General features: G+C 37.3%; 5 protein-coding genes across 6 annotated transcripts in view; all 5 read left to right on the top strand.

Annotated features, from left to right (window-relative positions):
- The first annotated feature begins 216 nt into the window (after nt 1–216).
- LOC141298973 (uncharacterized) lies at nt 217–7,690 on the top strand. The gene is made up of 3 exons (XM_073829262.1): nt 217–2,583; nt 4,143–6,437; nt 7,655–7,690. The coding sequence occupies exons 1-3, from the start codon at nt 217–219 to the stop codon at nt 7,688–7,690; spliced, it is 4,698 nt and encodes a 1,565-aa protein (XP_073685363.1).
- An 8-nt stretch (nt 7,691–7,698) lies between these two features.
- The window catches only part of LOC141299195 (protocadherin gamma-C5-like), a 207,648-nt gene continuing 187,996 nt past the window's right edge, over nt 7,699–27,350 (top strand). For both annotated transcript variants that reach the window (XM_073829550.1, XM_073829540.1), the window contains exon 1: nt 7,699–10,156. In XM_073829550.1, coding sequence (XP_073685651.1) covers nt 7,796–10,156 — 2,361 coding nt within the window. In that variant the 5' untranslated portion in view covers nt 7,699–7,795. The remainder of the gene's footprint in view (nt 10,157–27,350) is intronic.
- On the top strand, nt 11,203–16,084 carry LOC141299797 (protocadherin alpha-8-like). Its single transcript, XM_073830169.1, has 2 exons — nt 11,203–13,563; nt 16,028–16,084. Exons 1-2 carry the CDS (start codon nt 11,203–11,205, stop codon nt 16,082–16,084), a joined length of 2,418 nt encoding a protein of 805 aa, XP_073686270.1.
- The window catches only part of LOC141299194 (protocadherin alpha-C2-like), a 62,739-nt gene continuing 51,579 nt past the window's right edge, over nt 16,191–27,350 (top strand). The window contains exon 1 of the mRNA XM_073829501.1: nt 16,191–18,629. Within this exon, the coding sequence (XP_073685602.1) occupies nt 16,260–18,629 (2,370 nt within the window). The 5' untranslated portion in view covers nt 16,191–16,259. The remainder of the gene's footprint in view (nt 18,630–27,350) is intronic.
- LOC141299796 (protocadherin alpha-3-like) lies at nt 24,130–26,561 on the top strand. The gene has a single exon (XM_073830168.1). The coding sequence runs from the start codon at nt 24,183–24,185 to the stop codon at nt 26,559–26,561; it is 2,379 nt and encodes a 792-aa protein (XP_073686269.1). The 5' UTR covers nt 24,130–24,182.

The following is a 27,350-nucleotide window of genomic DNA, read 5'->3' as shown; positions in this document are numbered from 1 at the left end:
GCAACACGTGGTGGCACTGCAGACCATAACTTCAAGAGTGATCTGAGCTCCTCCTTTACAGCATCAGAACAAGAGGAAATGCGTTGAAGAGGTGTAAATAACCAAAGCTTATAGTTGGCTCTGCGTCATGATGTCGGATTGTATCAAGAGAGGCCTGTTTCCTTGTTTTAATCGTTTTTACACCAAATAAATCGCAGAACAGTTTACTGCAAGATCATGGATGTTACAGAATCGTACGGCTTCTGGATCGTTTTATTAATGTCTTTATGGAAATCTTCGCTTGGACAGATTGTCTATTCAGTCTCCGAGGAGGTAAATAAAGGAACTGTGATCGGGAATATAGCAAAAGACCTGAAGACCAGTGCCCCGGAACTAGAATCTCGTATGTTTCAGATTATGCCTGGATCAAATGCAAAGTATTTTGATGTAAATCTGAAAACGGGCTCGCTGTTTGTCAAAGACCTGATTGATCGTGAGGAGTTTTGTGGCAGTAATCAGAAATGTGCGTTGAATTTAGAGGCTCTTGCTCAAAATCCTCACAGACTTTACCGACTTGAAATTATAATTGTGGATGTGAATGACAATGCTCCATTTTTTCCGGACAGCACTCATATCCTCAATATTACAGAGGATGCAAATGAGGGGGACAAATTTCCTCTTCCAATTGCAAAAGATTCAGATGTTGGCAGTAATTCTCTGAAAGACTACAAACTCAGTTCAAATGAATATTTTTCTTTAGATATTCACAGTGGGCAAAAGAGTATGTTGGCTGAGTTAGTGCTCCAGAAAGCATTAGACAGAGAGAAACAAGCCGTTATTCACTTAATACTCACCGCTATTGACGGAGGAAAACCTCCCAAATCTGGAACATTGAGTATTGTTGTTGACGTCGTAGATATAAATGATAATAAACCTATTTTCAGCAAACCTTTGTACAAAGTTAAAGTGAAAGAAAACACACCAGTCGGAACCAAAATAATTACTGTTTCTGCCAGTGATTTGGATGAGGGCATCAATAGTGAAATTCAATATTCATTTCTTGGTCATGCAAACACCGATGAAACGAACCGGTTTACAATTAATTCCAAATCAGGGGAAATTGTTGTTCAAGGACAAATTGATTATGAAGAAGATTCTGCAATTGAACTGCGTGTTCAGGCGAGAGACAAAGGCAGTTCCCCTAAAAGTACACACTGTAAAGTTTTAATAGAAGTTGTGGACGAGAATGACAACGCGCCAGATATAGTTACGACGACTCTGTTGGAAAGTGTGAAAGAAGATGCAAAACCGGGAACTGCAGTTGCTTTAGTCACAGTGTCTGATAAAGATGGAGGTAAAAATGGCATTGTACACTGTGCACTGAGAGGCTCGTTTCCTTTCAAACTCGAGACGTCATATAACAATCATTATTCTCTAGTGGTAGATGGACCTCTGGACAGAGAGAGTGTTTCTCTGTATAACATCAAAATTACAGCTGCAGATGAAGGAACTCCGCCTCTTTCCAACAGCACTGTTATAACTGTACATATCTCTGATGTTAATGACAATGCTCCACATTTCCCAGCTCACGTTATTAACACTTTTCTAAGTGAGAATGGTCAAGCTGGAGGTCTCGTGAAAAAAGTGTCAGCTGATGATTCAGACACTGGTGAGAACGCAGAACTTTCATATTCACTGTTAGACAGTTCCAGCTCCAGTGTTCCTATAACAACACTGATAAATATAAACTCATTAAGTGGAGAAATATTCAGTTTGCAATCATTTAATCACGAAGAAACGAAAAGATTACAGTTTCGAGTTATGGCAACAGACTCCGGTGTTCCTCCTCTGAGCAGTAATGCGACTGTAAATGTGTTTATTCTGGATGAGAATGACAACAGTCCGGTTATTTTACCGCCTTATTCTGAACCCGGATCGGTTAATAGTGAGAACATTCCCTACTCTGCTGAAGCGGGATACTTTGTAGCCAAGATCAGAGCTGTTGATGCTGACTCTGGATATAACGCACTTCTGTCTTATCATCTAACTGAACCCAAAGGAACGAATCTCTTCCGCATTGGAAGCAGCACTGGAGAAATAAGGACTAAGAGACGAATGAGTGACAATGACTTAAAAACTCACCCACTTCTGATCACAGTGTCTGATAATGGAGAGCCATCACTCTCAGTAACTATGTCCATGGATGTTGTGGTTGTTGAGAGTCTGGATGATATAAAGACATCATTCAGAGAAGTTCCTGCTAAAGAAGAGAGTTTTTCAGATCTGAATCTGTATCTGCTCATCGCTATTGTCTCAGTATCAGTCATCTTTTTACTGAGTCTCGTGGGTTTGATAGCAGCTAAATGCTACAGGACAGACGGCAGTTTCAGCAGGTACAGCGCTCCAGTGATCAGCACACATCCAGACGGCAGCTGGTCTTTCTCTAAATCCACACAACAGTACGACGTGTGTTTTAGTTCAGACACAATAAAGAGTGATGTAGTGGTTTTCCCTTCGCCGTTTCCACCAGCAGACACAGAACTAATCAGCATTAATGGAGAAGATACTTTTACGCGCACACAAACTCTTCCTACCACTGGGAAGGTAAGAAATTGAATTTTAGTTCACTTCTACTGTACTTGACTTGCAGAAGTAATGTTTTTAGCGACGTTTATGTTTAGTTTTCTTTTTTCGTTTAGATGTTTATAAAATAAATGGAAGGAAATAAAATCTTATTTTCCAATATTTAAAGTGTTTGTAAGACAGCTTGCTTCTCTATTGTATTTCACTTCTAGTGCATCTGATTAATAAAGTTAACATTTAAGAAATGGTTAATTAGATGCTTTTTAAGCCATTTTAATTATTATTTTTTAAGTTTAGATGTTTATAAAATAAATAAAGAATAACATTTTCTTTTAGGTATTTAAACATACAAATGTAACGCGTACCCAAGCAAAAGGTATAACAAGTAAAATACTGGACGCTATTGACAGTCGCAATTTTGCATTCATTGTTTACTAGTTGTTACGTGATACATTTTAGTTTTGCAAGTTATTTCGGCGTCTCCTGGTTCTGGCGTATGTTTTTTTTCCTATCACTGTGCAGCTTTTGAGTTTCGTCCTAAAGTCTAATTTTCTTGTACTGCGTTTTTAATTTTCCTTTGACTTGGCTTTTGTACACTAATAGGACAGACTATATTTTTAGACTCTTTCTTTCTTTCTTTCTTTCTTTCTTTCTTTCTTTCTTTCTTTCTTTCTTTCTTTCTTTCTTTCTTTCTTTCTTTCTTTTTTTTCTTTCTTTCTTTCTTTCTTTCTTTCTTTCTTTCTTTCTTTCTTTCTTTCTTTCTGTCTGTTTGTCTGTCTTTTTTTCTTTCTGTCTTGTGACAACTATCTCGTGATATCATGCTTCTTTTTGTGTGTTCATTTTGTATGTTTCATTGCGTAAATGTTTTATTTTGTATTTAAAGAGCAAAACCACTTTTCTCCTTTCTCAGTGACTTTGCTTTTGTACACTGGAAGTCTGGAAGTCAGCTTGTGATTATTATTAATAATATTAAATATTAGTCTACTTACAGATCTCTGTATTTTGGAGCAATTTTGATACCATGCTGCTGTCTGTTTGTTGACTTTGTTTGTTTCAGGGCTTAACTATAGCCTATTTTGTATTTAAAAAGCAAAATCACTTCAGTACCGCGGACAGCGACAGTGACATCGTATATTCCTTCTCAATATTCCTATATGCATTTTTTTTTTCGTAATGATTGCGTAGATTTAAAGCCCTAGATTATACTTTATTTAGAAGGTGATACGTTTGGTTCACTCTTTGTTTTAAAGACAAATATATTAAGTAACATTTCATTGTCTCTACACCTTTCCAACACGTGGTGGCACTGCAGACCATGATTTTGAGAGCTATCTGAGCTCCTCCTTTACAGCATCAGAACAAGAGGAAATGCGTTAAAGGGGTGTAAATAACAATTGCTGTTGGTATAGCTTCTGCGTTATGATGTCGGATTGTGTCGAGAGAGGTCTGTTTGCTTATTTGAACCGTTTTTACAGCAAATAAATCGCAGAACAATTTACTCCAAGATAATGGATGTTACAGAATCGTACGGCTTCTGGGTCGTTTTATTTCTGTCTTTATGGAAATCTTCGCTTGGACAGATTGTCTATTCCGTCTCCGAGGAGGTAAATAAAGGAACTGTGATCGGGAATATAGCAAAAGACCTGAAAATCAGTGCCCCGGAACTAGAATCACGTATGTTTCAGATTATGCCTGGATCAAATGCAAAGTATTTTGATTTAAATGTGAAAACGGGCTCGCTATTTGTCAAAGACCGGATTGATCGTGAGGAGTTGTGTGGCAGTAATCAGAAATGTGCATTAAATTTAGAGGCTCTTGCTCAAAATCCTTACAGACTTTACCGACTTGAATTTATAATTGTAGATGTAAACGACAATGCACCATTTTTTCCGGGCAGCACTTATACTGTCAGTGTTACAGAGATTGCAAATGAGGGGGACAGATTTCCTCTTCCAATTGCAAAAGATCCAGATGTTGGCAGTAATTCTTTGAGAGAATACAAACTCAGTTCAAATGAATATTTTTCTTTGGAAATTCATAGCGGGCAACAGAGTATGTTAGCTGAGTTAGTGCTCCAGAAAGCTTTAGACAGAGAGAAACAAGCTGTTATTCACTTAATACTCACCGCTATTGACGGAGGAAAACCTCCTAAATCTGGAACCCTGAGTATTGTTGTTGACATCATAGATGTTAACGATAATAAACCTATTTTCAACAAACCTTTGTACAATGTTAAAATGAAGGAAAACACACCAATTGGATCCAAACTTATTACTGTTTCTGCTAGTGACTTGGATGAGGGCATCAATAGCGAAATACAGTATTCATTTCTTGGACATGGAAATACCGATGAGCTGAACCGGTTTGCAATAAATTCTAACTCAGGGGAAATTGTTGTTCAAGGTCAAATTGATTACGAGGAATATCCTGCAATTGAACTGCGTGTTCAGGCGAGAGATAAAGGCGTTCCTCCCAAAAGTACACACTGTAAAGTTTTAATAGAAGTTGTGGACGAGAATGACAACGCTCCCGAAATAATTGTGACTCCTCTTATGGAAAGTGTGAAAGAAGACACAAAGTCAGGAACTGCAGTTGCTTTAGTTACAGTGTCTGATAAAGATAAAGATAAAAATGGCATCGTACACTGTGCACTGAAAGGCTCGTTTCCTTTCAAACTGGAGACGTCATATAACAATCATTATTCTCTAGTGGTAGATGGACCTCTGGACAGAGAGAGTGTTTCTCTGTATAACATCACAATTACAGCTGCAGATGAAGGAACTCCGTCTCTTTCTAGCAGCACAGTTATAACTGTACATATCTCTGATGTTAATGACAATGCTCCACATTTTCCAGCTCCCGTTATTAACGCTTTTCTAAGTGAGAATGGTCAAGTTGGAGGTCTCGTGACAAAAGTGTCAGCTGATGATTCAGACACTGGTGAGAACGCAGAACTTTCATATTCACTGTTAGACAGTTCCAGCTCCAGTGTTCCTATAACAACACTGATAAATATAAACTCTTTAAGTGGAGAAATATTCAGTTTGCAATCATTTAATCACGAAGAAACGAAAAGATTTCAATTTCAAGTTATGGCAACAGACTCTGGTGTTCCTCCTCTGAGCAGTAATGCGACTGTAAATGTATTTATTCTGGATGAGAATGACAACAGTCCGGTTATTTTACCGCCTTATTCTGAACCTGGATCAGTTAATAGTGAGAACATTCCCTACTCTGCTGAAGCGGGATACTTTGTAGCCAAGATCAAAGCTGTTGATGCTGACTCTGGATATAATGCACTTCTGTCTTATCATCTAACTGAACCCAAAGGAACGAATCTCTTCCGCATTGGAAGCAGCACTGGAGAAATAAGGACTAAGAGACGAATGAGTGACAATGACTTAAAAACTCACCCACTTCTGATCACAGTGTCTGATAATGGAGAGCCATCACTCTCAGCAACAATGTCCATGGATGTTGTGGTGGTTGAGAGTCTGGATGACATAAAGACATCATTCAGAGAAGTTCCTGTTAAAGAGGAGAGTTTTTCAGATCTGAATCTGTATCTGCTCATCGCTATTGTCTCAGTATCAGTCATCTTTTTACTGAGTCTTGTGGGTTTGATAGCAGCTAAATGCTACAGGACAGACGGCAGTTTCAGCAGGTACAGCGGTCCAGTGATCAGCACACATCCAGACGGCAGCTGGTCTTTCTCTAAATCTACACAACAGTACGACGTGTGTTTTAGTTCAGACACAATAAAGAGTGATGTAGTCGTTTTCCCCTCACCGTTTCCACCAGCAGACGCAGAACTGATCAGCATTAATGGAGAAGATACTTTTACGTGCACCCAAACTCTTCCCACCACTGGAAAGGTAAGATCGTTTAAGAATTTGAATGAATAATTCATTTTTCGAGGTGAATTAATCTCAACGGTTCGCAGTTAATTCTAACAGTTGCCACAATAGTGGCTTTGGTATTGACAATGTGACTGTCTTGTTTTCAATTCACATTTTCTATTATTTTTGTATAAGTCAGCTTGATTCTTTTTTTTCCTTGTAAAATATCTAATCTAATCTGTTACCACGCAAAAATTTAGGCCTAAAGATGTTGCAAACAAGTAGCATTTTCTGTGATTCGAATGAAAACGTGCACAATTTGTAATATAAAGTAAACATGAAGTTGCAGCCTTAAACACAACCCTCAGTGGGGTGTAAGAATTTTGAGAAAATGTCGCCAGTTTGCCAAAATGTAAAATAGCACATTTTGAAGAGAGTGTGATAGATTAATCTGGTTCTGTCTGGTGGATGTTTAAAACATGTTTTTTTTTTCATTTTCATGCTTCAAAATTACCACTTTGTATGTAAAATGAATATAATCAAATTAATTAGCAAAACTAAATGTATATGTCAAGAAGACGCACATTATAGTCAATTAAAATGCGAAATGAAAAGACAAAAAATAATCTCTATTATTATTATTATTATTATTATTATTAATAATTATTATTATTATTAATAAAACTTACAAGCACGGTCCTGAATGCTTCGTACATACAATGTTCCAGACCCTTTTCTTTTTTCTTTTCTTTTCTTTTCTTTTCTTTTCTTTTCTTTTCTTTTCTTTTCTTTTCTTTTATTTTATTTTATTTTCTTTTCCCTACTTTATTAAAACCTTTGGCATATTCAACATATCACTGTGCAGCTCTCTCAGCGGATCATTATCTTGTAATATCTTTATGTTAATTGAACACTGTTTTTTACAGAGATTGCATTATATCGTTATATTCTTCAGTTTCTTCTCTTGGACGACTTATTCTGTTTGCCGATTTATTAGATTATTCATGTGTTGATCCTGCTAGTAGATAATTTTATACTGTGGTGTATTTTTGCGTTAATTTTCTGCGTTGGATTACTTTTAATATTACGATTGCTGTTGTGTCATCCCAATAAGTTTGCTGTTTCTCACTTTAACGCTTTTGTAGGTATAATTTTTCTAACAGGCTATGGCATAGTTTCAGCACATGGTGTCACTACAGACCGTCAGTTAAATGTTTATAATCTTAATTCTGGCGCCTCTCTCTCTCTCTCAGAATCTTGGTGTTAGTGTATCTGCAGTTCAGACATGATGGTTCTGTTTCGTCTTGTGTTTCCTGAATGCAAAGGAGAAATACTGGATTCTCTGGCTTTTACCTTTTTTCTTTCTTGAAGCCACGTTTCCTCATCCAGCCATCATGGTTTTTATGGCACATTTCAAGTGTGGATTTATATTTTTCCTTTTTTTGCTAGATTCTGCGTTTGCTCAGATCGTCTATTCCGTACCGGAAGAGGTAAATAGGGGGACAGCTGTTGGGAATATAGCGAAAGACCTGAACATAAATGTTAATGAACTGGAATCTCGTATGTTTGAGATTGTGACTGGATCAAATAAGAAGTATTTTGATGTAAATCTGAAAACTGGCGTTTTGTTTGTTAATGAAAGAATTGACCGCGAAGAGTTATGTGTGTTGAATCAGAAATGCTCTTTGACTATAGAGGCCCTTGCTAAAAATCCTCATCGTCTTTACAGGGTGGAGATTAAGATTTTGGATATAAACGACAATGCGCCACATTTTCCTGTTAAAGAATTTACTGTGAATATTACCGAAAATGCAAGTCCAGGAGAGAGATTTCCTCTCCCTGTAGCCGAGGACTCTGATGTTGGCAGTAATTCGCTGAAAGAGTACAAACTGAGCCCGATTGAACATTTCATTCTAGATACACAAAGTGAAGACCAAAGTGTGTCTGCTGAGTTGGTGCTGTACAAGGCTTTAGATCGAGAGAAACAAGCGACAATTAAGTTAGTGATAACCGGTGTAGATGGAGGAAAACCACCTAAATCGGGAACTTTAAATATTATTATAAACGTAATGGATATTAATGATAATAATCCAGTATTTAGTCAACCTCTTTACAAAGTCAAGCTAAAAGAAAATGTTTCTGCTGGTACTAAAGTTTTATCTGTGTTTGCCTCTGATTTGGATGAAGGCATAAACAGTGAAATTGTGTACTCATTTGTGGAACATGGAAAGAAGCAAAACTTGTTTACCATTATGCCTGAGACTGGAGATATTGTTGTGAAAGGGCAAGTTGATTACGAGGAGAATCCTGCTATTGAATTGCGAGTTCGTGCAAGAGACAGAGGAAATTCTCCAAAAAGCACACAATGTAAAGTGTTAATAGAAGTTATGGATGAGAATGACAACGCGCCAGAGATAGTTACGACTCCTCTGTTGGAAAGCGTAAAAGAGGATGCAAAACCGGGAACCGCAGTTGCTTTAGTCGCAGTGTCTGATAAAGATGGAGGTAAAAATGGCATTGTACACTGTGCATTGAAAGGCTCGTTTCCTTTCAAACTGGAGACCTCATATAATAATCATTATTCTCTAGTGGTTGATGGACCTCTGGACAGAGAGAGTGTTTCTCTGTATAACATCACAATTACAGCTGCAGATGAAGGAACTCCGCCTCTTTCCAGCAGCACTGTTATAACTGTACATATCTCTGATGTTAATGACAATGCTCCACATTTCCCAGTTGTCGTTATTAACGCTTTTCTAAGTGAGAATGGTCAAGCTGGAGGTCTCGTGACAAAAGTGTCAGCTGATGATTCAGACACTGGTGAGAACGCAGAACTTTCATATTCACTGTTAGACAGTTCCAGCTCCAGTGTTCCTATAACAACACTGATAAATATAAACTCTTTAAGTGGAGAAATATTCAGTTTGCAATCATTTAATCACGAAGAAACGAAAAGATTTCAATTTCAAGTTATGGCAACAGACTCGGGTGTTCCTCCTCTAAGCAGTAATGCGACTGTAAATGTGTTTATTCTGGATGAGAATGACAACAGTCCGGTTATTTTACCGCCTTATTCTGAACCTGGATCAGTTAATAGTGAGAACATTCCCTACTCTGCTGAAGCGGGATACTTTGTAGCCAAGATCAGAGCTGTTGATGCTGACTCTGGATATAATGCACTTCTGTCTTATCATCTAACTGAACCCAAAGGAACGAATCTCTTCCGCATTGGAAGCAGCACTGGAGAAATAAGGACTAAAAGACGAATGAGTGACAATGACTTAAAAACTCACCCACTTCTGATCACGGTGTCTGATAATGGAGAGCCATCACTCTCAGCGACTATGTCCATGGACGTTGTGGTTGTTGAGAGTCTGGATGACATAAAGACATCATTCAGAGAAGTTCCTATTAAAGAGGAGAGTTTTTCAGATCTGAATCTGTATCTGCTCATTGCTATTGTATCAGTATCAGTCATCTTTTTACTGAGCCTCGTGGGTTTGATAGTAGCTAAATGCTACAGGACAGACGGCAGTTTCAGCAGGTACAGCGCTCCAGTGATCAGCACACATCCAGACAGCAGCTGGTCCTTCTCTAAATCTACACAACAGTACGACGTGTGTTTTAGCTCAGACACAATAAAGAGTGATGTGGTGGTTTTCCCCTCGCCGTTTCCTCCAGCTGACGCAGAATTGATCAGCATTAATGGAGAAGACACTTTTACGCGCACCCAAACTCTTCCTACAACTGAAAAGGTAAGACAGAAGTTTAGTTTACTTCTTGACTTGCAAAAGTAAAATGATTAGAACTCAAACTCAAGTTAACAAATAACATATTGGATGCTGTGGCAAAGTGGAAAAAGACTTGTTTTTTAGACTTCTTGTTAAGATATTGCATTTAAGTTTTGTAAGATTTTTTTTGTATTCCTATCACTGTACAGCTTTGGGATTTCATCAACAGTTTGATGCGTTGAGTACTGCGATTTTGCTTTCTTAGTGACTTTGCTTTTGTACACTTGAAGACAGCATATATTAATACACCGGTTTTTGTGTGTGTGTGGTTTTTTTTGGAACAATTACCTTTTGATATTGTCCTGCTGTTTCTTTGATGACTTTGTTTGTTTTGTGGCTGAACTATAGCTTATTTGTATTAAAAAGCAAAATCACTTCAGTACTACAGATAGCGGCAGTGGCATTGCATATTCCTGTTGAAAAAGTAATATTTCCGCGAATTTTTATATTGTTAAGATTTTTTTATTTTTATTTGAGACTACTTACAGATATTTTTGTATGCTGGAACAATTACCTCATGATACCATGCTGCTGTCTGTTTGTTGACTTTGTTTCATGGCTTAATTGTTGCCATTTTTATATTTAAAAAGCGAAATCACGTCAGTACCACGGACAGCGACAGTGGCGTCTTATATTCCTTCTTCATATTCTGATTTGCATTTTTTTTTTCTGTTTACTAATGATTGCGTACATTTGAAGGCCTAGATCTGACTTTTTATAGAAGGTGAGAAGTTTGGTTCACTGTTTGTTTCAGAGAATAATATATGAAGTAACATCTGATTGTCTCTTCACTTTTGTAACACGTGGTGGCACTGCAGACCATAACTTTGAGAGTTATCTGAGCTCCTCCTTTACAGCATCAGAAAAGAGGAAATGCGTTGAAAGGGAGTAAGTAACCAAAGCTTATAGTAGGCTCTGCGTCGTGATGTCAGATTGTATGGAGAGAGGTCTGTTTAGCTGTTTTATTCGTTTTTACATTAAATAATCAAAGGACATTTTGCTGCACAATCATGGATGTTATAGAATCGTACGGCTTCTGGATCGTTGTATTTCTGTCTTTATGGAAATCTTCGCTTGGACAGATTGTCTATTCAGTCTCCGAGGAGGTAAATAAAGCAACTGTGATCGGGAATATAGCAAAAGACCTGAAAATCAGTGCTCAGGAACTAGAATCTCGTATGTTTCAGATTATGCCTGGATCAAATGCAAAGTATTTTGATGTAAATATGAAAACGGGCTCACTGCTTGTAAAAGACCAGATTGATCGTGAGGAGTTGTGTGGCAGTAATCAGAAATGTGCGTTGAATTTAGAGGCTCTTGCTCAGAATCCTCACAGACTTTACCGATTTGAAATTATAATTTTGGATGTAAATGACAATGCTCCATTTTTTCAAGATAGCACGTATGTTGTGAATGTTACAGAGATTGCAAATGAGGGGGACAAATTTCCCCTTCCAGCTGCAAAAGATTCGGATGTTGGCAGTAATTCTCTGAAAGACTACAAACTCAGTTCAAATGAGTATTTTTCTATAGATGTTCACAGTGGGCAAAAGAGTATGCTAGCTGAGTTAGTACTACAGAAAGCTTTAGACAGAGAGAAACAAGCCGTTATTCACTTAATACTCACTGCTACTGACGGAGGAAAACCACCTAAATCTGGAACATTGAAAATTGTTGTTAATGTCATGGATGTAAACGATAATAAACCTGTTTTTAGCAAACCTTTGTACAAAGTTAAAGTGAAAGAAAACACACCGATTGGAACCAAAATAGTTTCTGTTTCTGCCAGTGATTTGGATGAGGGCATCAACAGTGAAATTCAATATTCATTTCATGGAAATACCGATGAAATGAACCTGTTTAGCATCAATTCTAACTCAGGGGAAATTGTTATTCAAGGTCAAATTGATTACGAGGAAGACCCTGCAGTTGAACTGCGTGTTCAGGCGAGAGACAAAGGCAGCCCTCCTAAAAGTACGCACTGTAAAGTTTTAATAGAAGTTGTGGACGAGAATGACAACTCTCCCGAAATAATTGTGACTCCTCTTATGGAAAGTGTGAAAGAAGACACAAAGTCAGGAACTGCAGTTGCTTTAATTACAGTGTCTGATAAAGATGGAGGTAAAAATGGCATTGTACACTGTGCACTGAAAGGCTCTTTTCCTTTCAAACTGGAGACGTCATATAACAATCATTATTCTCTAGTGGTAGATGGACCTCTGGACAGAGAGAGTGTTTCTCTGTATAACATCACAATTACAGCTGCAGATGAAGGAACTCCGCCTCTTTCTAGCAGCACTGTTATAACTGTACATATCTCTGATGTTAATGACAATGCTCCACATTTTCCAGCTCCCGTTATTAACGCTTTTCTAAGTGAGAATGGTCAAGCTGGAGGTCTCGTGACAAAAGTGTCAGCTGATGATTCAGACACTGGTGAGAACGCAGAACTTTCATATTCACTGTTAGACAGTTCCAGCTCCAGTGTTCCTATAACAACACTGATAAATATAAACTCTTTAAGTGGAGAAATATTCAGTTTGCAATCATTTAATCACGAAGAAACGAGACGATTTCAGTTTCAAGTTATGGCAACAGACTCTGGTGTTCCTCCTCTGAGCAGTAATGCGACTGTAAATGTGTTTATTCTGGATGAGAATGACAACAGTCCGGTTATTTTACCGCCTTATTCTGAACCCGGATCAGTTAATAGTGAGAACATTCCCTACTCTGCTGAAGCGGGATACTTTGTAGCCAAGATCAGGGCTGTTGATGCTGACTCTGGATATAACGCACTTCTGTCTTATCATCTAACTGAACCCAAAGGAACGAATCTCTTCCGCATTGGAAGCAGCTCTGGAGAAATAAGGACTAAGAGACGAATGAATGACAATGATTTAAAAACTCACCCACTTCTGATCACAGTGTCTGATAATGGAGAGCCATCACTCTCAGCGACTATGTCCATGGATGTTGTGGTGGTTGAGAGTCTGGATGACATAAAGACATCATTCAGAGAAGTTCCTGCTAAAGAGGAGAGTTTTTCAGATCTGAATCTGTATCTGCTCATCGCTATTGTCTCAGTATCAGTCATCTTTTTACTGAGTCTCGTGGGTTTGATAGTAGCTAAATGCTACAGGACAGACGGCAGTTTCAGCAGGTACAGCGGTCCAGTGATCAGCACACATCCAGACGGAAGCTGGTCCTTTTCTAAATCCACACAACAGTACGACGTGTGTTTTAGTTCAGACACAATAAAGAGTGATGTGGTTGTTTTCCCCTCGCCGTTTCCACCAGCAGACGCGGAACTGATCAGCATTAATGGAGAAGACACTTTTAAGCGCACCCAAACTCTTCCTACCACTGGGAAGGTAAGCAGTTCTTTTAAAATTAGTGTTGGATAATTAATGGATAATTAATAATTAATTCAGCTGAATAATTGTTGTTGTTGCTTTGTCAATGATATGGCGTTTGAAGAATACAGGCTTTTACATTCTATATGTCATACTTTCTTAAGGTTGGTCTGGACCACTCTTAGCTATACCTTATCACTGTTGACAGTTCACAGTTCTTTACATCTCAGTCTATACGAATATAATTCTTAAGCTGTAATACACCCAGTGTTCAGTTAAGATAACTGAAGTGTTTTCATGCAAAGAATAAACATTGTGATTAGACTTATGGTTGTTAGCTTTTTAATTATATAATCCAAAGGTACATCAGCTAGCAAACCATTAGGCGGTAAAGGCTTAGGAGTCTATTTAAAGTGAATGATTGTGGTGGACAGTTTGGTCAAACTATACCAGCGGTACAGCGAATGGGTCTGTTCAAAGACGGCGCCGTCCGCGGAACTATTTTGTTTATGTGCTCTAAAACTTTAGTCTTATGGCTACCATGTCAGAATCTGAAATAAAAAAGTCCTTTCATAAGTTCCTTACAAATTTAATTTTATGAAGAACACCGTTTTTTTTACATAACGCACTGAAGCAGCCCCTGCACAGAGTGAATAATCCACTCTCGACGCATCGATATAACAACCAATTCAGCACCACTGACATGGACAGCACCTGGTAAGTTCGCACGTAAGAAGGTACAACTTAAGCAACCTCTTAAGGCAGGGCTGGGCCACTTCGGTCCTGGAGGGCCATTGTCCTGCAGAGTTTAGGTCCAACTATAATCAAAGACTATAGAATACCAAAGACATGTCACTCGTGTAGTTTTGAATGGGGAAAAATGCAACGGTCATCATGGCCACAAAGCTCCGCCTTCTTAGTGAAAGAGCCAATCGTTGATGAGTAAAGTCAGCGCGTCACTACAGCTGCAGTTAAAGTCCTGGTTGCTATAGAAACAGTCGGCGCTCTAAGACGTGCGTTCTGTACTGCGCATGCGCACTGGCTCATCTAGCCGGAAAAATAAGCGTTTTTTTAACGCTATTAAAGCACAAGGAACTATATTTATGAGGCAGTTCTTGTTGGATTTCTTTGGCGATTTCAAATATGAAATTTAATTGTAAGTTTGGCGAACAGTTTTGGAGAATTTGATGTTTCCCCATTCAAAGAGATAGGAGCTGCACTTGGATGCCCGAGAGGCGTTTCAAAGATGGCTGCCGAGTGACATGACTTGTCTTAAAAGGACTTTGCTATAATCAAACACACCTGCCTGCAGCTTTCTAGTAATCTTAAATACATCGATGATCTTTTTCAAGTGTATTTGTTTTGGGTTGGAGCTAAACTCTTCATAGCGCAAGATAGCGCAAGAACGTTTTCGGGAAACGCACCCCTGGTCCTTTGTAGTGGATATTTTAAAATGTTATAATATTTTCAAGCATTAAAACAATCACAGTGTATTTAATTAGACAGCGGCTATTTGCACTAAGTGAAAAATAACAATGGGTTCTATTTACACTAAGTGCAAATAGCTATAGATTCTATTTACACTACGTTGAAATAGCAGGATTTTCTGATATTTATAATATCTATTGCAAATAGACGCAATTATCTGCACCTCACTATTGTAGTAAATTAAAACAGTATGCAGTAATTACGTACTTAGTGTAAATTATAGTTTTAATTAAATTTATAAGCCCTACGCCTACCCTAACCCTAACCGATACTTTATTTTCAACTTTTCAATTATGTCTTTCATTTTTATTAAAAATAAATACCTTTCTGATATGATATGAGATTTGAAAAGGGACCATTTTTTTTTTTTTTTTTCATCTTTTGTAATGTTGACTATTCCAATCATACATTGGTGGGTGGAGTTAGTGTAAATAGCCTCTGCCAACAAGACCGGCTATTTGCACCTAGTGTAAATAGACACTCCGATTTAATTATAGTAGGCATTTTGATTGATATGTTTTACAATTTAAAAAAGCAGTAGGCCTACGCTCTTAAAGAAAGGTTTAACATCCATAAACCTTTAACATCCATGGAACTTTCCACAAAAAATGAAAATATATCTAATAATAATAATAGTATTCAGTGCTTCGTCAATATAGTGTTCAAGTTATGTATTCTATCCATTATATTAACCGATTTGACTATTTCGTCGTATCACTGTGCAGCTCACTTACCGGGTCATTAATTCTGTTGTAGCAATTGTCTGTTATGACCTGTTTAATTGACTATTGGATTTTACAAAGTATACGTCCTGTTGTAACAAGTATCCGTTTGATTTTTTGCAGTCTTATTAGATTATTCATGTGTTTATTATGCTGTGCAATATTATACTAAGTATTTTTTGAATTGCTTTTAAGCTTTGAATTACTTTAAGTATAGCTGATGCTGACGTCGTTGTTTTGTCTCAGTATAGTGTTTCTGGTTTTGCAAATAGAATATTCCTGTTATAATGCAGTTTAGGCACATGGTGTCGCTGCAGACCGTCAGTTGAATATGTATGGTTTGTTCTACGCAGCTTCTCTCTCTCTGATTCTTGGTTTTAGTGAGTGTATTTGCTTCTGAGACGTGATGTTGCTGTTTTGTCTCGTGTTTCCTGAATGCTAGAACGAAATACTAGATTCTCGAGCGTTTATTTCTTGTTTTTACTGCGACCAAGCCAGTTGTGAATGATTATCATGGCCTTTATGAGATATTTCCAGTGTGGATTTATGTTTTTCCTTTTTTTGCTGGATTCTGCGTTTACTCAGATCGTCTATTCCGTACCGGAAGAGGTAAATAAGGGGACAGCTGTTGGGAATATAGCGAAAGACCTGAGCATGAATGTTCATGAACTGGAATCTCGTATGTTTGAGATTGTCTCTGGATCAAATAAGAAGTATTTTGACGTAAATCTGAAAACTGGCGTGCTGTTTGTTAATGACAGAATTGACCGTGAAGAGTTATGTTTGTCGAATCAGAAATGCTTTTTGAATATAGAGGCCCTTGCTAAAAATCCTCATCGTCTTTACAGGGTGGAGATTAAGATCTTGGATATAAACGACAATGCGCCACATTTTCCTGTTAAAGTATTTACTATAAATATGACTGAAACAGCCAGTCCTGGGGAGAGATTTCCTCTCCCTGTAGCCGAAGACTCTGATGTTGGCAGTAATTCGCTTAAAGAGTACAAACTGAGTCCGAATGAACATTTCAGTCTAGATACACAGAGTGAAGACCAGAGTGTTTCTGCTGAGTTAGTGCTGAACAAGGCTTTAGATCGAGAGAAACAAGCGATGATTAAGTTATTGCTAACCGGTGTAGATGGAGGAAAACCACCTAAATCGGGAACTGTAAATATCATTATAAACGTAATGGATGTTAACGACAATAATCCAGTGTTCAATCAACCTCTTTACAAAGTCAAACTAAAAGAAAATGTTGCTGCTGGTACAAAAGTTATCTCTGTGTTCGCTACTGATTTGGACGAAGGAATAAACCGTGAAATTATGTACTCATTTGTTGGTCATGGAAAAAAGAAGGATCTATTTGACATTATCCCCGAGACTGGAGATATTGTTGTAAAGGGGCAAATAGATTACGAGGAGAATCCTGCCATTGAGTTACGAGTTCAAGCAAGAGATAAAGGAAGTACACCAAGGAGTACACACTGTAAAGTTTTAATAGAAGTTGTGGATGAAAATGATAATGCACCAGAGATAATTGTGACTCCTCTGTTGGAAAGTGTGAAAGAAGATACAAAGTCAGGAACTGCAGTTGCTTTAGTCACAGTGTCTGATAAAGATGGAGGTAAAAATGGCATTGTACACTGTGCACTGAAAGGCTCGTTTCCTTTCAAACTGGAGACGTCATATAACAATCATTATTCTCTAGTTGTAGACAGACCTCTGGACAGAGAAAGTGTTTCTCTGTATAACATCACAATTACAGCTGCAGATGAAGGAACTCCGTCTCTTTCTAGCAGCACAGTTATGACTGTACATATCTCTGATGTTAATGACAATGCTCCACATTTCCCAGCTCCCGTTATTAACGCTTTTCTCAGTGAGAATGGTCAAGCTGGAGGTCTCGTGACAAAAGTGTCAGCTGATGATTCAGACACTGGTGAGAACGCAGAACTTTCATATTCACTGTTAGACAGTTCCAGCTCCAGTGTTCCTATAACAACACTGATAAATATAAACGCTTTAAGTGGAGAAATATTCAGTTTGCACTCATTTAATCACGAAGAAACGAGACGATTTCAGTTTAAAGTTATGGCAACAGACTCTGGTGTTCCTCCTCTCAGCAGTAATGCGACTGTAAATGTATTTATTTTGGATGAGAATGACAACAGTCCGGTTATTTTACCGCCTTATTCTGATCCTGGATCAGTTAATAGTGAGAACATTCCCTACTCTGCTGAAGCGGGATACTTTGTAGCCAAGATCAGAGCTGTTGATGGTGACTCTGGATATAACGCACTTCTGTCTTATCATCTAACTGAACCCAAAGGAACGAATCTCTTCCGCATTGGAAGCAGCACTGGAGAAATAAGGACTAAGAGACGAATGAGTGACAATGACTTAAAAACTCACCCACTTCTGATCACAGTGTCTGATAATGGAGAACCATCCCTCTCAGCGACTATGTCCATGGATGTTGTGGTTGTTGAGAGTCTGGATGACATAAAGACATCATTCAGAGAAGTTCCTGTTAAAGAAGAGAGTTTTTCAGATCTGAATCTGTATCTGCTCATCGCTATTGTCTCAGTGTCAGTCATCTTTTTACTGAGTCTCCTGGGTTTAATAGCAGCTAAATGCTACAGGACAGACGGCAGTTTCAGCAGGTACAGCGCACCAGTGATCAGCACACATCCAGACGGCAGCTGGTCCTTCTCTAAATCTACACAACAGTACGACGTGTGTTTTAGCTCAGACACAATAAAGAGTGATGTAGTGGTTTTCCCTTCGCCGTTTCCACCAGCAGACGCGGAACTAATCAGCATTAATGGAGAAGATACTCTTACGCGCACGCAAACTCTTCCTACCACTGGAAAGGTAAGACATAGAATTTCAGTTTAGTTTTAGTACTGTACTTGTCTTGCAAATGTAAAATTATTAGCGACGTTTATGTTTACTTTCTTTTTTCTGTTTATATATTTCTAAAATAAATAGAAAACTCCAATCTCAATAAGCAAGTATAATACAGGATGCTGTGGCAAAGTGGAAAAAGTAACATTTCCACGAATTTTAAACTTGTTGTTAGAGGATCAACCTAGAAGATATACATTTTAGGGTAACACTTTAGAATAATGGGCCGTTGTTAACAAGTAACTATGCAGGAAGTAATAGGTAGTTCTACATTAACACTTAATTTAATACTATTAACTAATATAGAAGCAAGATTAACTAAGCAGTAGGTAATTGCTAATTTTGGACAAAGGTAGTCCCTTATTAGGTATTTGATAATTACTGAAGAAAAATTTGTCATTGAGAACTACTTGTGAACTGTGACCAATTCATAAAGAATAACTAATTAACTATCACAACAGTAAAATTTATAAAAAACCAAAATATGACTGGATGTGTTCTCTGTTCATTTCAAACAAACATATAATATAATTTCTTTAATTAGGATGTAATGCCAGCAATGATTTGATGCTCATGATTGGATTATTTCACTATTATGAGCTGCATTTAGTTCAATGTTCAATGTTTTTTTTTTTTTAGTATTAGTATTAATAGTATTCTGGGGCAGGCTTCTCTTTAGTGTGATAGTAAATAATTATGTTCTTTTACTTCCGTAATGAAGACATTAACTGCATTTATTTTGTAAAGTACAAAAAACATTTTTCACAGTACAATGTCTGAATATCACTAGTGCTTCAGTGCAAGTTTACTGTAAATTATTTGTAAAATCCATCTTAACCCCTCAATAATAACTCAAGTGTTACCTTGTCAGTCCCCATGAACTACTAGTGTGATCTGGCCCATTATTTTAAAGTGAAAAACATGTTAACCTCTCAATAATAACTCAAGTGTTACCTTGTCAGTCTGCATGAACTACTAGTATGATCTGGCCCATTATTTTAAAGTGAAAAACATGTTAACCTCTCAATAATAACTCAAGTGTTACCTTGTCAGTCTGCATGAACTACTAGTGTGATCTGGCCCATTATTTTAAAGTGGAAAAACATGTTAACCTCTCAATAATAACTCAAGTGTTACCTTGTCAGTCTGCATGAACTACTAGTGTGATCTGGCCCATTATTTTAAAGTGAAAAACATGTTAACCCCTCAATAATAACTCAAGTGTTACCTTGTCAGTCTGCATGAACTACTAGTGTGATCTGGCCCATTATTTTAAAGTGAAAAACATGTTAACCCCTCAATAATAACTCAAGTGTTACCTTGTCAGTCTGCATGAACTACTAGTGTGATCTGGCCCATTATTTTAAAGTGAAAAACATGTTAACCCCTCAATAATAACTCAAGTGTTACCTTGTCAGTCTGCATGAACTACTAGTGTGATCTGGCCCATTATTTTAAAGTGAAAAACATGTTAACCCCTCAATAATAACTCAAGTGTTACCTTGTCAGTCTGCATGAACTGCTAGTGTGATCTGGCCCATTATTTTAAAGTGAAAAACATGTTAACCCCTCAATAATAACTCAAGTGTTACCTTGTCAGTCTGCATGAACTGCTAGTGTGATCTGGCCCATTATTTTAAAGTGAAAAACATCTTAACCCTTCACTAATAACTCAAGTGTTACCTTGCTTGTGGCTAGGTATATTTACTGTGCCAAATTTATTTTAAGAGTTTAATTTTACTTTAATTTTAAAATGTCCCCCAAACATAATACCCCCAAACATAAACCTACCAATTTTATAGCAAATATGCAAATTTATCATTTCATTAATAAGCGATTTAGATAGCCCCCTTAACCTACCCCCAAACCTAAACCATTTTACAGCAAATATGCATTTTTTCATTATATTAATAAGTAATTTAAAATGTAATATATAAAACGTAACGTTAACTGACCAAAATATGCAGGAAAATTCTCATTTCGATAACAATATAGCATAAAAAAATGTATAGTCACTAATCACACTCCTACCTCTAAACATAACATTAACCATAACTCTCTCTGTACAGTAATAAAGAAAAAACATGAAAGATGGAAACGTGCAATCGCAATCATTTATTCATTGCAAAAATGTCAACAGCCGTGCCAAAAAGTAATCCAAATGACGAAGCGTTTGCAGCCGCAGTCGTCTCTGGCGGAATACAGTAGGTTTCTTTGAGGTACAGAGTAGGATTTTTGGTTGCTGATTGCTGAAAACATTATCCTGATCCTCTCCGTGATGGCGCCTGCGCATCGTTCAAACAAATCTCACCAGAAACACGGCATGTCGTAATCTGTAGCGAATGCTGGCAAGAGCCAATGAACGTTCGATTTTCCTGCCGTAAAGCCTGTAATTTCCTGGTGCGTTTGTATTTGAATTGTTAAATGCACTGCAGCGCGGGTTTTTTTTTGCTGTTGCTGCTGGAGTCGCTGCTCGGGATGGAGATGTCACGATCGTCATATAAAGGCTTGAATTTGGGTCTGTTCCTCACAATCGTATGAATTCTGAAGATCTGGATTACAGCGTACAAATAAAATTGTTTGATTTTATGATTATGATGCGTGTTCGGTGCATTTTATGGTTGTATTGTTAGTCACAGCATGTCGGAGAAAACGCCTTTTGTGTCCCACCACGGCAAACGAAGCTAATATTACATGAATGGTTAAACGATTGCAGAAATGTCATTTATTTTAATGGTTTAAAGTGTAGTCTTGTTTAACATTTTGTAGACCTTAAAATGCTAAAAATACTAAGTATTTGTATGTTTAGATGCTGTAAATATGTCAGTATTGTATGTTTTAGTGTCTGGAAAAACGTAAGTAAATGTACGTTTTGTAGAACCACATTTTATGTAAATACATACGAATTATCATTAGATCACGTTGCATATAGACATGTTGGTGAGGGGTTAAGATGTTTTTCACTTTAAAATAATGGGCCAGATCACACTAGTAGTTCATGTGGACTTACAAGGTAACACTTGAGTTATTAGTGAAGGGTTAAGATGTTTTTCACTTTAAAATAATGGGCCAGATCACATTAGTAGTTCATGCGGACTGACAAGGTAACACTTGAGTTATTATTGAGGGGTTAACATGTTTTTCACTTTAAAATAATGGGCCAGATCACATTAGTAGTTCATGCGGACTGACAAGGTAACACTTGAGTTATTATTGAGGGGTTAACATGTTTTTCACTTTAAAATAATGGGCCAGATCACAGTAGTAGTTCATGCGGACTTACAAGGTAACACTTGAGTTATTAGTGAAGGGTTAATGGGCCAGATCACAGTAGTAGTTCATGTGGACTGACAAGGTAACACTTGAGTTATTATTGAGGGGTTAAGATGGATTTTGCAAGTAATTTACAATAAACAGTTTTTATCATATTTTATATGACATACTCTACAGCCATGCATTTCTTTGAAGCACTATACTGATATTCTAACAGACATTGTAATGTGGAAAATGTTGTGTTTGTGCTTAACAAAATAAATGCAGTTAATGTCTTCATTACGGAAGCAAAATAACATTTACTATCACACTAAAGAGAAGCCTGCCCCAGAATACTAAAAAAAAATAAATGCAGTTAATGTCTTCATTACGGAAGCAAAATAACATTTACTATCACACTAAAGAGAAGCCTGCCCCAGAATACTAAAAAAAAAACAACAACATTGAACTAAATGCATGCAGCTCACAATAGTGAAATAATCCAATCATGAGAATCCAATCATTGCTGGCATTACATCCTAATTAAATAAATTATATGTTTGTTTGAAATGAACAGAGAACACATCCATTCATATTTTGGTCAGAGTCACAATTTCAACCGGTGATGGTGGTGGTTTTCATAAATTAGTTTGCACAAAGAACCTAATTGTTGATTTTATAAATGTTACTGTTGTGATAATTAATTAGTTATTCTTTATGAATTGGTCACAGTTCACAAGTAGTTCTCAATGACAATTTTTTCTTTAGTAATTATCAAATACCTAATAAGGGACTACCTTTGTCCAAAATTAGCAATTACCTACTGCTTAGTTAATCTTGCTTCTATATTAGTTAATAGTATTAAGTGAAGTGTTAACGTAGAACTACCTATTACTTCCTGCATAGTTACTTGTTAACAACGGCCCATTATTCTAAAGTGTTACCCATTTTAGTTTTGTAAGTTATTCCAGCATCTCATGACTGGCATATTTGTATTCCTATCACTCTACAGCTAAGGTAAGACAAAATTTTAGTTTACTTCTACTATACTTTACTTGCAAAAGTAAAATTATCAACGATGTTTATGTTTAGTTTTTTTTTCCGTTTATATATTTATAAAATAAATAGAAGAACCCAAACTCAAGTTAACATGTTAAATACTGGATGCTGTGGCAAAGTGGAAGAAGTAATATTTCCACGAATTTTAAACTTGTTGTTAAGATGATACATTTTAGTTTTGTAAGTTATCCAGGCACCTCGTGACTCTGACATATTTGTATTAATGTCACTGTACTGCTTTTGGATTTTATCAATAGAATCTGATTTGCTTGTACTGTGTTTTTGCTTGCTTGCCTTTTTTGGACAATTACAATTTGATACCATGCTGCTGTTTTTTTTTTCTCTCCATTTATTTGTTTTATGGCTTAACTATAGCCTATTTTGTATTTAAAAAGCAAAATCACTTCAGTACCACGGACAGCGGCGGTGACGTCGTATGTTTTTGTTGAAAAAGTATTATTTCCACGAACTTGTTAAGATGATACATTTTAGTTTTGTAAATTATTTGTGTCTCGTGACTCTGGCGTATTTGTATTCCTATATCACTTTAGAGCTTTGAGACTTCGTGATAGAATTTGATTTGCTTCTCCTGCATTTCTGCTTTCTCAGTGACTTGCTTCTGTACACCGGAAGACAGTGTATAGCCTATTTATAAACCGACTTTTTTTTAGCCTACTTAAAGATTTCTGTATGTTGGAGCAGTTACCTTTTTATAGCATGCTGCTGTCTGTTTGTTGACTTTGTTTGTTTCATGGCTTAACTATAGCGTATTTTGTATTTAAAAAGCAAAATCACTTCAGTACCGCGGACAGCGGCAGTAACATCGTATATTCCTTCTCAATATTTCTATTTGCATTTTTTTTTTCTGTTTCCTGACGATTGCGTAGATTTGAAGGCCTACATTTGACTTTATTTAGAAGGTGATGCGTTTGGTTAATTCTTTGTTTTTTGAAAACAATATTTGAAAAAAAAAATTGATTGTCTCTCCACTTTTACAACACGTGGTGTCACTGCAGACCATAACTTTGAGAGTTATCTGAGCTCCTCCTTTACAGCATCACAACAAGAGGAAATGCGTTGAAGGGGCGTAAATAACCAAGGCTTATAGTTGCTTCTGCTTCGTGATGTCGGATTGTATAGAGAGAGGTCTGTTTAGCTGTTTTAATTGTTTTTACATTAAATAGCTGCAGAACATTTTGCTTCACAATCATGGATGTTAAAGAGTTTTACTGCTTTTGGATCGTTCTGTTTCTGTCTTTATGGGAATCTTCGCTTGGCCAGATCGTCTATTCCGTCTCCGAGGAGGTGAATAAAGGAACTGTGATCGGGAATATAGCAAAAGACCTGAAAATCAGTGCCCCGGAACTAGAATCACGTATGTTTCAGATTATGCCTGGATCAAATGCAAAGTATTTTGATGTAAATATGAAAACGGGCTCACTGTTTGTCAAAGACCGGATTGATCGTGAGGAGTTGTGTGGCAGTAATCAGAAATGTGCGTTGAATTTAGAAGCTCTTGCTCAGAATCCTCACAGACTTTATCGACTTGAAATTTTAATTGTGGATGTGAATGACAATGCTCCATTTTTTCCAGACAGCACTCATATGCTAAATGTTACAGAGGATGCAAATTTAGGGGAAAGATTTCCTCTTCCAATTGCAAAAGATTCAGATATCGGCAGCAGTTCATTGAAAGACTACAAACTCAGTTCAAATGAATATTTTTCTTTAGATGTTCATAGCGGGCAAAAGAGTACATCTGCTGAATTAGTACTACAGAAAGCTTTAGACAGAGAGAAACAAGATACTATTCACTTAATACTCACCGCTATCGACGGAGGAAAACCTCCCAAATCTGGAACATTGAGTATTGTTGTTAATGTCATGGATGTAAACGATAATAAACCTGTTTTCAGCAAATCTTTGTACAAAGTTAAAGTAAAGGAAAACACACCAATTGGAACCAAAATAGTTTCTGTTTCTGCCAGTGATTTGGATGAGGGCGTCAACAGTGAAATTCAGTATTCATTTCTTAATCATGAAAATACCGATGAAACGCACCGTTTTACAATTAATTCTAACTCGGGGGAAATAGTTGTTCAAGGACAAATTGATTACGAGGAAGACTCGGGAATTGAACTGCGGGTTCAGGCGAGAGACAAAGGCAGCCCCCCTAAAAGTACACACTGCAAAGTTTTAATAGAAGTTGTGGACGAGAATGACAACACGCCAGAGATAGTTACGAATCTTCTCTTGGAAAGCGTAAAAGAGGATGCAAAACCGGGAACTGCAGTTGCTTTATTCTCAGTGTCTGATAAAGATGGGGGTAAAAATGGCATTGTACACTGTGCACTGAGAGGCTCGTTTCCTTTCAAACTGGAGACCTCATATAACAATCATTATTCTCTAGTGGTAGATGGACCTCTGGACAGAGAGAGTGTTTCTCTGTATAACATCACAATAACAGCTGCAGATGAAGGAACTCCGTCTTTTTCCAGCAGCACTGTTATAACTGTACATATCTCTGATGTTAATGACAATGTTCCACATTTCCCAGCTCCCGTTATTAACACTTTTCTAAGTGAGAATGGTCAAGCTGAAAGTCTTGTGACAAAAGTTTCAGCTGATGATTCAGACACTGGTGAGAACGCAGAACTTTCATATTCACTGTTAGACAGTTCCAGCTCCAGTGTTCCTATAACAACACTGATAAATATAAACTCTTTAAGTGGAGAAATATTCAGTTTGCAATCATTTAATCATGAAGAAACGAGACGATTTCAGTTTCAAGTTATGGCAACAGACTCTGGTGTTCCTCCTCTGAGCAGTAATGCGACTGTAAATGTGTTTATTCTGGATGAGAATGACAACAGTCCGGTTATTTTACCGCCTTATTCTGAACCTGGATCAGTTAATAGTGAGCACATTCCCTACTCTGCTGAAGCGGGCTACTTTGTAGCCAAGATCAGAGCTGTTGATGCTGACTCTGGATATAACGCACTTCTGTCTTATCATCTAACTGAACCCAAAGGAACGAATCTTTTCCGCATTGGAAGCAGCACTGGAGAAATAAGGACTAGGAGACGAATGAGTGACAATGACTTAAAAACTCACCCACTTCTGATCACAGTGTCTGATAATGGAGAGCCATCACTCTCAACGACTATGTCCATGGATGTTGTGGTGGTTGAGAGTCTGGATGACATAAAGACATCATTCAGGGAAGTTCCTTCTAAAGAGGAAAGTTTTTCAGATCTGAATCTGTATCTGCTCATCGCTATTGTCTCAGTATCCGTCATCTTTTTACTGAGTCTCATGGTTTTGATAGCAGCTAAATGCTACAGGACAGACGGCAGTTTCAGCAGGTACAGCGCTCCAGTGATCAGCACACATCCAGATGGCAGCTGGTCCTTCTCTAAATCTACACAACAGTACGACGTGTGTTTTAGTTCAGACACAATAAAGAGTGATGTAGTGGTTTTCCCCTCGCCATTTCCACCAGCAGACGCAGAACTGATCAGCATTAATGGAGAAGACACTTTTACGCGCACCCAAACTTTTCCTACAACTGGGAAGGTAAGATTGTAGAAAATTCATGCTTGACAATTATTTTTTAAGATATATCATTGTTCTCAACTATTTGAAGTTGTTTCCAGTAGCTACCATAAAAAGTGGCATTGGTATTTACAACGTGGCTGTCTTATTTTCAACTAACCTATTTTTAAGTAGTTTTGATTTATCGTTATCTTTGTTTTTATTTTTATTTTTATTTTTAAATTAATTTATTTTGTGGCCTTTGAATAACGCATAACCTGTTATCACGACAAACTTTAGGTCTAAAATGTTACAGGAAAATTGCAGTTTGTGATTCGAAGGAATCCGTGCAATTGGTAATAAAAAATAAACATGCAGGTGCATCCATAACCCCAACCCTCTCTGGGGCGTCAACAGGTTGTACAAATGTCGCCAATTTGCCAAAACCAGCAATAGTTGCTCATTTTCATGAGACTGTGTTGGATTAATCTGGTCCTGTCTGGTGGATGTTTTTTTCTTTTCTTTTAAGTTCCGACATTTTCATGCAAAAAATTAAACACTGTGTGTTTAAAATGAATATGTCATAATTAAAATAATTTACAAAACAGAAAATCTATAGGCTATCTCAAGAGGAAACAGGCCCGGTTCTACGGGGGTGCTTGAGGGTGCTAAGCACCCTCAAACGAAATCAATAGCACCCTCAGTTAAAGCTGTAATAATGTCATTTTATTGCAGATTTAGATAACAATCCAGTGAGTAATCATTAAAAAAACCCATTTATTTTTCTGCTGTAAGCATTAAAACAATGCCCTACCATATTGTAACGCATCAAAGCAGTCAATT

The sequence above is a fragment of the Garra rufa genome, chromosome 23 (genome assembly GCF_049309525.1).
Source record: "Garra rufa chromosome 23, GarRuf1.0, whole genome shotgun sequence".
In the NCBI taxonomy this organism is placed as follows: domain Eukaryota; kingdom Metazoa; phylum Chordata; class Actinopteri; order Cypriniformes; family Cyprinidae; genus Garra; species Garra rufa.
The sequence above is the reverse complement of the archived record's forward strand: the minus strand, read 5'-3'. Positions and strand labels throughout refer to the sequence as shown.

Coding starts and splice junctions, on each gene's coding strand:
- LOC141298973 (XM_073829262.1), top strand. CDS start 217: ATGGATGTTACAGAATCGTACGGCTTCTGGATCGTTTTATTAATGTCT. Junction 2,584..4,142: donor CTCTTCCTACCACTGGGAAG/GTAAGAAATTGA, acceptor TCGCTTGGACAG/ATTGTCTATTCCGTCTCCGA. Junction 6,438..7,654: donor CTCTTCCCACCACTGGAAAG/GTAAGATCGTTT, acceptor TCTCTCTCTCAG/AATCTTGGTGTTAGTGTATC.
- LOC141299797 (XM_073830169.1), top strand. CDS start 11,203: ATGGATGTTATAGAATCGTACGGCTTCTGGATCGTTGTATTTCTGTCT. Junction 13,564..16,027: donor CTCTTCCTACCACTGGGAAG/GTAAGCAGTTCT, acceptor TTTTGCAAATAG/AATATTCCTGTTATAATGCA.
- LOC141299796 (XM_073830168.1), top strand. CDS start 24,183: ATGGATGTTAAAGAGTTTTACTGCTTTTGGATCGTTCTGTTTCTGTCT.